This window comes from Ammospiza nelsoni, chromosome 1 (assembly GCF_027579445.1).
Source record: "Ammospiza nelsoni isolate bAmmNel1 chromosome 1, bAmmNel1.pri, whole genome shotgun sequence".
NCBI classification, from domain to species: Eukaryota; Metazoa; Chordata; class Aves; order Passeriformes; family Passerellidae; genus Ammospiza; species Ammospiza nelsoni.
Window position 1 is genome coordinate 10,352,745 of NC_080633.1, and position 13,304 is coordinate 10,366,048.

Genomic DNA, 13,304 nt, shown 5'->3' on the forward strand with positions numbered 1-13,304 from the left:
TTCTGTGTGAGCACCTTGTGAAGTTTTCTAAGACTGAATCTGAAGCTGGGAATAACTCTGACTCAGGAGCTCGCATATAAAAACACAAAAACTGCAGTGAAACATGATATGTGTTACAGTTTCATTTGGAAAGAACATGTAGTGATGAGCAATTAACATTATGCTAGAGATGGGCAGCAGAACAAATCCATGAAATACAATCTGGCCCACTAGAAATGCACACTGATTTTCATGCCAGAGATCTGAAAACTGAGCAGCCTGCAAGCCCTTGGCTGCCCCTGGAAATCCAGGTGACTACAATACATGATGCAACATGGTTGACTGTAATGGTGCTCAGAACAACAGGAACAGAAGGAGCTCAAGGCTGCATCAAAACCAATGGACAGGTCTGTGCAGGCTTCTGGTTAGAAAGAGGAAACAGTGGATAACGTTAAGATATTGCTCAGAGGAAAGAAGTTTCCACTCAACTTCTGAGTTAATTCACACGTGCCCTAAAGAATCTTCCTTCTCCTCCCTTTCATGAAGAGCTTATCCAGTCACATTTACAGAGGTTATCATTCTATGTGAACCCTAGAAATTCAGTTTCAGTAAATTTTAAGACAAATACTACATGTTATCTGAAGAGTAGCTTCACTTAGCTATCATTTTAACATACTGCTTTTCAAACTTTAAAGTTTCATTCTACCAAACCTCTCGCTTTCTATGCTCTCTGAAATGAGCCAAGAAAATAGAATTCATTATTTTGTCAAGAGGTGACAAAAAATTGAAGATAAACATCTCAACCAGTCTTAACATTAAAAGGAAAAGAAAAACCAAACCAAAGCTGAAGTGATGGTAACCACACAAGCAACAATCTCACTTTTCAAAATTCAAGTCTAATGACAACACTCTAGTATAGAGACCAGGTAAGCTTTTTCTTCCTGCTTTTGTTAGTGTCCCTACTTGGTAAGAAGAGAAAGCTCTGCCTTTATGCTCAGTCCCTTAAGAACAGATGACTAATGGAGAAAACCAAGTGACAGAAAGCAAAGGAGCTGTGTAAGGAAAGCAATGGTACCAGAGCTTGCCCTGCTCTTCTCTAGTGTTTCATTAAAATCACAAACTTTATGTGATCACAGGCATAAATAAACCTCCTCTGGACTAGCATAAGGTTCAGAGACTGACTAATGTTCAAATAGAGCTACAGCAAGTCTCCTTAAATAAGAGAAAGAAACACAGCCCAAGTACTGGAAGGACTCACAATCCTTTATGCCAGAACCAAACCCCAAATCTGGTTCCAGAGGTCAGTATCATAATTCTATCCCAACATTGCTGCTTGAATTACACAAAAAACACCTGAGAAAAATGAGGCAGCATTAATAAAGTTTCACCAAGTTTTACATAGAGAAACTGGACTCCTAGAATGTAGCAGATGCCCTGAATTTAAATATAGGGAGCTGGAAAAGAACACTGAAGATTGCATGCAACTAACTAATGAATTAAATGAATTCTAAAACAACATGATGCTTTCAAGCTGTTTAAATCTCATCTGGTATTAGCCAGCTGGGGTGCACCTAGATGCAAAGTATTCCTCATGAATACAAGGCAAAAATTACAATCTTTTGCATTTTTTGTTATCTAAAGTAAGTGGTCTGATCTATGGAAAACAGAGACAAAACACTGCAAGCAACAGAGAAAGATGCATTAATATAAACACTTATGTTGATGCATCATTAAAAACCAGCTTCCTAAGATCATAAAACTTTAGTCAACGATTCTATGTACAATTATTTTTTCAGTTCAAAAAAGGGAAGAAGTGTAGAATGTTTCATATATTTATAAGACTGTCTTTAAAAGCTCAATTTCATTGTAGAAAAATAATTGTGAGTTGCTACTCTTTTGTATTGCTCTCTACTTAGCTCTACTTAATTTTTAGCAGTTGTGTATTTTTCTTGTGCTATCTTTATTCATACTGCAGACACAGCAAATTTCTGACTGCATTGAGTGTTTTCACTGCATCTCAAGCAACCCAAACATCTTCCCATCAACCACATCCCCTCCTGAAAGCACCTGAGTATTCTCACAGCCTGTCTCCTCTTCACACAGAGATTTTAATTCCACTTCTCCACAAGCTATACTAATGATGGAATATGAATTCCTTGTGTGTCCTTCTCCTTTGTGGAGTCTTATAGGAAAAGCAATAAAAAAATAGTTAACAGCTGACAGAGAAGCTTCCAGCAGCTAATGCTGAAATTCAATTAGTAGCAGACATTTGCAAACAGAGTACAATAAGCAGTTCAGTGTGCAGCCAAAAGCCATAGGATTATAAAGGTACCTGTGGTAGCAGCAATCTCATTGTTTATAACAACTACAATATGTCAAGTTATCTATACAGATAAGAAAAAAAAAAATACAGCACCAAAGAAACCTCTTGGCAAGGCAGAGCATGAGTCACCCCAGTTACAGTTACTATAGAAACTATACCACGTCTAGGTGGCACTGGTTTGTGCATATGTGGCCAAGTTTGGTTGCTCTGGAAACCATAAACTTGAGATATTTAGCTAGACTTTGTTTACATCTGAGGTTTTGTGTTTGCAGCCAGGCAAATATGTAGCAGGATGTGAGTCTCAGGAGCCTAGTAAAGTTAAGTGCTAAATGTAAATTTAGTCGTGTTATATCAAAAAGGGGAATTATTACTCAGGAGCTGTATTTTGGAAGCCATTTTCTCTCACTCATCAAGAAAACCTCTTTCCTCAGAGACAGACTTGAAACATGAGAAATTCTTGGAGCCATTAACCTACTTAATGCAAGTTCTAATTTCAAACTGTTTAGCTGGGATTCCATGCAATGGCTCCACGTGTCTAAGGAAAGCAGAATTCACTTCAGTCATGCAATTGATTACTAAGGGATTAATTTAACAACTAAATTCAAACTCCTGTTTTGAAACAATAAAAATAATTCTGGAGTCAGCCAACTCTTGAGAGTATGGGATCTAATAAAAGGGCTAGTCACAAAATCCAAGTGTGTATCAGATCTACCATTATCTCCTTTGCCATTGTCTCCATATAAAAAGCCCTTGGGTAACTATTAAAACCTGATAAATATGAATATATTAATGGATTTAACTTAATCAGGTTTATAATGATTGAAAGCAGCCTAATTTGCACCTCTATTGAAGCTTTTTAATTTGGGATTTTATCATGTGGTATTAGGAAAAGCTCTGAATAAGCTAACATATTTTATTGCTATATACAGTGAATATTTTGGTACTCCACTTGATCTTCACATAATAAACTGAAAGCTTTAAAAGTAAACACTTGAAGATATTAGAAACTTTATTTAGTTTGAATAGTCTTAAGGTACTTCTAACTACCTTTACACAAGCAAATAGAGATGGATTGGCATACAAAGCCAAGAACCAAGATGTCATGAACCCACTTGCATGAAAGGAAGGCTCTGATGATAGGAGATGGCAGGTAGGAAATTCATAAGATTCTAGAAAGGCTGAGAACACTAAAAGAAGTACATTATAAATTATATTTTCAAACTATTTTTAACATGATCTACTAGATATATTTTTTGCATACTTTGACTTGTGGTGAAATCACTACCTTCTGCCAATTGAGCAATTTCATATAATTCTACATTAAGAGAAAACTGCTCAGAGTCATCTAACCTAGAAACTATTCAATTTATGGTCTTGAGATTTTCTGGGCTTTACTGGGGTGCAGATACACTGCTTTAGGTATACTCACTTCAGTCCTGGAACATCCAGAAGATTGGTCAGTCCAGTCCAGTTAATTTCCAAAAGCTGTGAATTGCAGAGAAAAGAAAATTGCAGAGAAAAGGGAGGGGGGGGGGGAAATGACAGGAAAAAAAAAGAAAAGCAGCTTAGAATTGGTAATACTGAAGAAATAAACACAATTGCTACAGATTCTGATCAGTGGAGAATTAAACAGTTTCCAGGATTTTCTCAAACAAACAAACAAACAAAACAACTCTTCCATTTTTAAGAATTTTTAGATACATTTTTTTAATGTTATAAAAAGTTTTACCATTCTCTTATCCACTCTTTATATAAATATACACCCCCAATATACACAAATACACAGGATCTACTCCATACAATCCATATAGAATAATGAAATGTGATCCTATATTCTGGAGAAATATTTCTGGGGTCACCATAGACCTGTTAGAGATGAACAATCATTAACATGCATTTGCAAATTATAATAACCTGAAAAAGAACCCCACATGAGACCAGGAAAATAAGAGATCTAGAAGAGGTAGTCAACAGAATGAATGAAGAACTGGAATTAAGAAGGTGGCAGGAAGATGTGATAACAGCTTTCAAACATAAAAGGCTGTTTTCAAGGCAGAAGTTCATTTTACCACTGATAAAGGAGAAAGGCATCAACAGGAATAAGTATCAAAGAGAGAAAAATTGTCAGAAATAATTAAAAGGGATAACTCATTGCTAGGCCATGCATACTTTGTCACTGAAAATCTTTGCAGAATATTATGCTGTATAAAGGTACCTATTATGCTTCATGATTGCTGCCATTAAAAACTAATTTAAACATCCTTTTTGATCCTATAATATTCTAATTCTAGATAACAAAACCAACAGATCTGAGTTCTCTTAGTTCTCTCTTCACTGAATTATTTCAATTAATGTCACAGAAGTTACCAGAGTATTTAAGCAACACATAAACCCAAACCCACCCAGTTACCAACATGTTTCCAAATCCAACTCACTCAATCTAACTGCATGAGAAAAGGATTTTGATATTCCTCAGTTAAGAAACTAATTGTGGCAGTCCAGCTAAATGCTAAAACAAAACAACAAATCTCTGCAAGAACAAATGTTGTGTATTTTCACAAACAGATGAGAATCATCACCCTAACTTCACTTTCTTTTTTAAAAATAGCACATACCTATACCTTTCTTTTACAAAGGATCTATTAATAGTTTAATTAGTGATTTCCTTTGTGAATACTTCCAGTAAAGATAAGACATAATAGATTAACTCATATAAGGAACACCGTATATTGTTTAATACACTTTATTAATGGTGGCTAATATTTCAACAATGTTACCTATGAACAATATTACCAAGCCTACCTGTAACAAACAACTAAGCAAGGAAAAAGGAAATCATTATCCTTTCAAGGAAAAAAGTAAGATGTAATAACCAGACCAGATATTCCAGAACAAAAGGCAACACCAATCATGGGACCTACATGAGCACCATGCCCTTGCCACAAACAGGGCTCAGGCTGTCCTGGGCATGAGGAAGATGATTAAGGGACTGAAGCATGATGTCATGAGAGATGCCCAGTACCTTCATTATTTTTGTGGCCCTCCACTGGACTTATTCCATCATGTCCCTGTCTGCTGTACTGGGGAACCCCACACTGCACTCCAGATGTGCCTCACCAGTGCTGTGGAGAATGGAAAATCTCCCTCAACCAGCTGGCAACGCTTCTCCTACTGCAGCTGTTGGCCTTCTTTGCCATAAGTGCACATTTCTGACTTCTCTTCCCCCTTCTATCCAACTAATCAGCCTGTATTTTCTTCAGCAAAGCTGCTTTCCAGCCAGTCAGCCCCCAGCCTGACATGGGAGACAAGGTTATTTCTCTCTAGGCACAAGATTTTACATTTCCATTTGTTGAACTTCAAGACATTGCTGCTGGCACATTTCTCCAGCTTGTCAAGGTCCCTCTAAACATCAGTACAACTATCAGGTGTATGAAGCACTCCTTCCAGCTTTAAGCAAGCAAACTTGCTGAGAGCACACTCTGTCTCGGCATCCAGGACAGCCATGAATTTGTGCTGGCCCCAGGTTTTAACCCAGGGTAAATCACTACTGATGGTCCTCCAGCTAAACTTCATGTTGCTAACCCCAGCTCACTGACCCTGAAGAGTTTAGCCATTTTTCAACCAAGCTGCCCATTTATCTCTTCTGTACTTAGCAGTTTACTTGGGAGGATGTTGCAGAAGGCTGTGTCAAAGCTTTACTGAAGTCAAGGTAAGCTGTATCCATAGTTCTTCCCTCATCCACCCAGCCAACCTTCTGATCACAGAGATTATTGCCTTGGTTTCCATGATTTCCTGCTCATGACTCCCTCCTGGCTACTCCCAACCATTTTCTTGCCTCCTCAACCTTAGCAGCAGGATGGAGCTCACCACCTGAGCCCCTGTGCCTCTGAACTGCCTCCAGAGCCACACTGCAGTCACCTTTCATGTTCTCCAGATCTCAAAACCCTGGAAGTGGTGCTGATCCCCACATGGAAGAGCAGCAGAGGGCAGTGGTCTGAGGCCAGGCAAGCTGTAACAACATGCTGAACCTGAGGTCCAGGCAAGCACAAACCTCAAGAGAGAACAGGTCAGGATGGGATATGAGGCCAGCAGTCTCTCAGAAGTGACCACTTCCCCTTTCTCCTGGTGCTTCAGTGCAGTTCAGGCTCTGCTGGCTTGGATGTGCCAGGCCCTCCTCTGCTACACTGGCCCCAAATCTGTCCCACAGCTGCAAATCTGCAGATGGGGTAGGAGTCATCTTCCTTGGGGCAGAAAATTTCCATATTTCCCCATCATGGGATAATTCCACCCAGTAGCTTCCCCAGAAAGTCAGAGATTCTGCTTCAGACTAAACTCAGACCAAGCCATCTACCTGATCATTTACATTTGTCATAGATGAAACCAGACTGTAAGAATCTAAAGTGAAAAAATTCTTCAGAAGTTCTACAGAGATTGCTGACTTTCTTGACTGATTCCTTCTTTAGGTGAAAGCACAAAGCTATCAGTGGTTGCAGGACCACTTTGTATTCAATATCTTTTTTAATACCTCATTTGCAACTAGTTTTGCCCACTTTCTATTTCTATTTCTAATCCACTAGCAGGATTTTAGTGAGAAAAGGTTAATGCTCCTTTATTTATGAAATACTTGCAAGGCTAAATGGAAGTACTGCCTTTCAGAAGACAATAATTTCTTAGCTACAACCCATACTGTGTACTGAACAGTATTTTTATTCTTCCTTTTTGAGGTACTATAATTTTTTCTACATGGTTATGAATTTAAAGCTATGAGGTTTTTAATTTACAAATGTAAAAATCAATTATTTATTGAAAATAATTTCTTGCAAAATGGGTTCTTTTACACTGGTATGCAAGCTTTATTTGTACAGTTCTACAAAAGCTATGAGCTAGAACACAGAATATTTTCATTTAGGAAAACTAAGATTCCACCTTAAAAATTAATTGTGCAAATTACTGTATTTGTATATGTTCTCAAATCTCCTCCTTATCTTAAATCTGAAAAAAAAAGTTAAGAAACAAATAATTGAACCAGGATGAAAATTCCAACTTAGTGTGAATAATTTCAGTTTTATACTACTTCCTCAATCATGCAAACCCACGGATGTTTAAGTAATATAGCAAACAAGTAGCTTGGTAGTAGCTGATAAGACTAACCACAAATTGAGTATTCAGACTAATTCTCTTGTTGTAATCACAAGTCTTGACTGTACATTATAAGACACTTTAAAAAGCTATGCAGTTTACCAAGCTTCTAGAAATAGTAATTTTATACTGTTTTAAGACAAAGAAGCCAGTTTATTATATGATTTATTTTTTCTTTATTCATAGGCAAAATAGAAGCAAATGGACACCATAAATACCTTCCAAAAGTGGTCCCTTATCCTGAGGTGCTCATACCTGCATCCTGTATTTAACAGTTTTACATAAATAACCATGTTTTCAGATTAAATAGCAAATGAGAAAAGATTTGCATTTCCTTTTGTTTTCATATTTTGTTCAGTGAGCCGCATACAGCAATTAACACAGTATGTCCTGTGCTGCCTCCTAAACAGCCTTCACTGAATAAAGTGAGCAACACAATAAATTGAGCAACACAATGCATGTTGAAATTCAACATTGGGAAACATCTCCTTCACTGGACTGAAACATTTATCACAGTGGTTTCTGCAGTAACTGCCACAGCCCTAAAGAAAGCCAAGAACAACCAAAGAGATGCCACTGAGAAGTGACACTTTGCATTGATGCGACTAAAAAGCATTTCAAAAGGTTGCAACACGGCCTATGAAACAAAACAGGGTCTATGATACAGCCTCACTGTCAGTATTTTGATTATTACACACCTCTGCTAAAAAACAAGCCTACCCATTCATTCCATCATCAGTCCTTACAGCATGAAACATGGAAAAACAATTACACAAAAAACCCGAGATGTTTGCACCCAAGAGTGGTTATTTAGACAAGAAATACATATAATATCAGAAATTCTCTTCATCCACTTAATGTACAGGAATAAATACAAAGACCAATTTCAGAAATGTTAAAGACAAATCCTCTTCCATTTGAAGCTGAAGCTCATAAATTAAAAAAAAAACATTATTACAGCTAAGAACTTTACAGGGTTATTAAAAAAGCTTTGCAAATAAATCTTAAGCCATTAAATATTTTGGAAGGAATATGAGCCTTCAAACTCCTGCCATAATCAAGCTTTCACTGTTTGGGCTTTAAAGGTAAATTCCCCTGTCAGATAAAGTTTTTGGCATTCACCCACCACAGAGTTTCCTTTCCAGTTCTACCAGAAGCACCCAGCAGTAACACACACACTAATCTTGGTCTACAGGTATTAGGGAGAAATTATTTTTGTTTTCTCCTCTTCTGTTTTTTTTAGTGTTCTATCTCCCCCTGTCCTCGCCCCATCATTCCTTTCAATAAAGTTGTTTCAAGTCTGCTCTTGGTTTCCAAACATTAAAGAGCAACTCAGGGGAAAAAAAACCCAACATCTTTATATCTGCAAAAGTATAGAAATAACACTGACAGCAGACACACTCACAGCAGAGTGAGAAGAAAGGAGGCAAAAAAATTCTTCATAAGCAGGAGAGAGCCCCCAGCCACAGTCCAGCAAAATAACAAGGGGTTTTCACTCTGTATTTTGGGCACTGCCATGCCGTGACTTGCTGGAGAAGAACAGGACCCCCTAACATGTGGTTCTGACAGAAGTTACAGCAATGTTGCCATCATAACTAACTGAAGAGTCCTTTGGAGAAAAAGGGAGCAAGCAAAGGACTCCCAGCTGATGAATCTTTTATGAAGCACCAAACCTGAAAAGTTTCCATATTTAAGAAATAGCTTAACAATATGATTTCCTCCTCTGTCATCATTTTAAGCAATGCATAATTCTCTTAGTTTAGCAAAATTCAGAGAATGACAGCTGGTTCTCTGCAGCAGAACTAACAGAACAATTTTCCAGAACACTGGAAAAACTGGGCAGAATTTGTAAGTAAATGAAATTGTGCCAGAAGCCAGAAACGATGGTGCCTTTCCACAACACACTGCAACTAGAGAGGTGATGTGCCTTGCAAACTCTACCCAGCAGCTCACTGCACAAAGGCAGATTCCAGACACCAGTTACACTTTCCAATGAAGTAGTCAGTGTCTTGTGACTCAAACCTCTTACAATTCTTCCTTTGCTCAGAGAGGTGAAAACAAATTTCGTTATCTGCCTGAAAGCCAAGAAATTCACATCTTACCAAAGCTCTGTACTGAGAACTAACACAATGCATATTTTGGAAGAGGTTAAAAAATCAGATTAAAAAATAAACCCCTTCAGCCAATAGGAAAAGATAGGCTAAAAACTAATGAGCACCTCTATACACATTGGGTGTTCTCAAGACCCTAGAAACCTTTACAAAGGGAAAAATATGTACTGGAATGTAAAATACATAGGTCCATAAATAAAGCTCACAGATATACAAAAAGCAGCCTCTAAACACTGCCAACCTTGTGGCTTGATTTGGCTGCCATAAACAATACTAATTCTCAGAAGATAAGCCACAGCATATTTTAAAATGCTGATTAACAGCTTCCTGCTAAATGAGTTATGGAAGTGCAATACTTTTGTAGAAAAACTGAAGCTCTACTACAGGCCATGAGGATACAAATCCATGGGATAAGATGTGATTCTTCCCAGGAATGTCTTACAAGAAGGGAACTAATATGCCCTCTATTGTTGCTTGTGAAAGGCCATACCAGACATGGTACAATTTGTTTGTTAGTAGAGCAAAGCCCATCACCACCTACAACACTGAAGTGCTGGCATTGCTGTAATAATTTAATATGTAACATTATCCAGTGTATCTCCCAGGAAATACACAATAAACTCAACCTTTCAAACAACAATACAGAGTAGGTGCTGTAGTATTCCCACTGGTCTGTGCAGGAAACACAGCATATCTCTGCACAGAAATGGTGTTTAAAAGTTTTTCAGTGGTAACTCTCTGAAGATTTCCATGAGACAACTGCTAGAGAGGTAAGATGTATACTTGAGGGGGTAGAAGACACAGTAGGCAAGTGAGCTGAAGGGACCAGAAGCAGGATCACAGTTGACTTTGCACAATCCAGTGCACCTGCTGTTCTCCATAGTGTCAGCCACTCACAGCTTTATTCAAGCCAATTCTCTCCTTCTTCTCTACTCCTTCCTACCCTTCTACCAGTCTGCATTGTGGTTCACACCCTCACACCAGTCTCCTGACTTTAGTGAGCTGGCTCAGGCAACTAAAATACATCTCAAGGACAGAAAATTGGGCTTTTCTTATGGTGTTTAATATCCTGCCAGCTCATGTCCCTTAGCCAGCTTCCTCCAGCAGCAGAAGTTTCAAAACTGGTTTAAGAGAGACAACAGCATTGAATGGGAAAGCACAGGGAGAAAAGAGTAAGGTACTGTGGAAACACCAACTGTGATGGCCCTTAAAACACCCCAAAATCTAAAATCACTGAGAAAAAATGTAAGTTGTAGCAAATTTTAAGTATGCTGAGTAGCAATGAAAATCATTCACTTCATAAGCAACAAGAATAATTCTTAACAAATGTTATTCTAACAGTAGCTGTGCATCAGCCTTTACCCAGGTGTTCCACAAACCTGACAGTCCCACATGTTCTAGATGCATTCTGTACATTCTACATAACCACTTTGTTTATTTCCAGCCATTTCACTGGACTCATTATGGCTGCAAGCACTCCTTTTTGAGACTAATTTTCATTAGGACTTATAATTTTGAAAGTCCCATATAGGCAGTTTTCCAAAGGGAGACAATATTAAGTGAAATTCAACCTTATAAAAAATTAATCAAACTACAGAACAGAACCAATCTATAAAGTGAGCAGAAGGAGAGTAGTACTCAAGTCATCAAGTGGAAGGCAAAACTGTGAATCTGAAAATGAGAGCTTTGGAAGAGCTGCCCATTTTTCCTGGAAGACATCCTGTTTTGCAGCCATTGTTCTTTTTGGAACATTAGTATTTTTATGTGTTTGTCTTATTGGGAGGGTTTTGGCTTTTATTAAGAGAAAATGGTTGGGTTAGGACACACCCTCAATTCTGAGTGTGCCACTGAACAAGCTTTTGAAAATTACCCATTTACAGTACAACTATAAGCCATATAAACTTCTATAACTGAACAGCAAATCAAAATAACTGTGCACTGATTCATGCTAAAAGTAAAATGATAGCTAAAACTTTGAGAATCAATCTGGTAAATATACATAATGTTAATATAGTGAGAAAATACAAAGAATCTCACAAATCCTGACTGTTAATCCAGTGCCACCTTCTCTCTAGCACTGACACTCAGAGATTTAAAAGACCGCTTCAAACATTAGAATGCACATATTTCCCTTCCTTGAAATGTCCTACATATTTGGATTTATAAAATAAGCTGATGAAACTTTTAACACCTTCCTCACAATAACAACAAAATACAGTATAGAGAAAGTTTCATAAGATGTAAGAACTCTTGGAAGATCAAAAACTTTATGTATTACTCAGAAATATGAGACTGGTAAGCTCATAGGCCATGTTGCCTTTTATAGTCATTAAGTCCAGCAAACAGATGATACAGAGCAAGAGGAATTGTTGCCAGTTACTTTAGACTGGAAAATATGAGAACAAAATCTAATGCCAGCTGCCAGCTAATTCCTCTTCTCTTCTAACAAAAATATTTAAGAAAGGCTTTCTTTGGCTGCAGCCATTTGCTCTCTAGTAAGAGAACAGAATTTGGTTCTTGCTATAATAAGGTTTATTTTACATTTTTCTACAGAGGTTAGAAAAATAAACACTGAGAAAACACACTGTGGTGGGGAGAGGAGTCTGTTTGGAGAAAGCTGAACAGCCATGGATAACTGTCAAAGTAATGGCCTATCTTAGATTATTTTAACCATTCACCCTTAGGTTTGCTCAGACCTTTACCACTACCTTAGTTTTTAAAGAAAGGAGGGTGAAAAACACTTTTAGCATTTTTGTAGCTGAATACTTTTGGGGAGGCCTTGACTTTTTAGTCCAAGCTGATACTCTGCTCTACCTTCCATCCTTTTCTTGTCCTATTAATAAAGTGTCAGGGGTAGGACAAAAGACAAAATTACTACGGACAAAGTATTTCCCAAAGTTCACAAACTGACCCCAAATGAGGGGTGTTTCACTTGACATGTTTTCAGTTTCTTTTCTCAGGTGCAAATTGTCCTAGTTAAGCACTTTGCAGATGTATCACACTTAGAGAAGAGTGGGCACAGCTACCAGAGTTAAAATCTACTGGAGAAGGCTCTGGGACTACCAGAAGTGAAAGGTTTGGATATCTCCTACCAGAGCAGGATGCTGGGGAGCAGAGCAGTGCCAGGAGCTGCTTCTAAGGATTCCTGGGGCTGATCTCTCCTCCTGCCACTGCCAGCTTTCCCATCTCTCCCCCAGAAGGCACCAACAGGACCATCTGCAGGAGGGACCCCAGGGCAGTGCAGATATTCTGGGTCAAGTCATGGCTCCAGCACTGAGTGTGTCAGGATGGCTTTGCAGAAGGACTGTACAAAACAGAGCTGAGAGACGACACAACACATCTGGACAATGAAGAAATGCTATTCCTGTAGGGCAAAAAGAGGCACCTCTGTCCACACAGCTCCACTTTTGTCCCTGCTCCTCTAAACCAGAATGTTTGCATTTAACTTGTTTATTGGATGGACCCTGGAATGAGCTGGGGACTGTACTGTGTATGGAAGTTGTTTAGGAGAAGATTACATAGCAAAATTATATCAGAGAATATGCTAACAATTACATAGTGCAAACCAGCATAAGACAGCATTCAATCCTTTTCAGGGCCATGCTTACTTTGTTAGGATAAACATGAAGATTAACAGTTGTCCTACAGTCATGGCTCAGCCACAGATTAAAAATGAAGTGAAACTTAAGCAGACATCTCCTTGTGTTTAGGCTTATTTCAAAGAAATCTGTGGAAATCCAAATTTAGTTCAT

General features: G+C 38.2%; 1 protein-coding gene across 3 annotated transcripts in view; it reads right to left on the bottom strand.

Annotated features, from left to right (window-relative positions):
- The window catches only part of ESYT2 (extended synaptotagmin 2), a 79,455-nt gene that overhangs the window by 25,977 nt on the left and 40,174 nt on the right, over positions 1-13,304 (bottom strand). For all 3 annotated transcript variants that reach the window (XM_059469353.1, XM_059469344.1, XM_059469337.1), the window contains exon 7: positions 3,732-3,787. In XM_059469353.1, the coding sequence (XP_059325336.1) occupies positions 3,732-3,787 (56 nt within the window). The remainder of the gene's footprint in view (positions 1-3,731; positions 3,788-13,304) is intronic.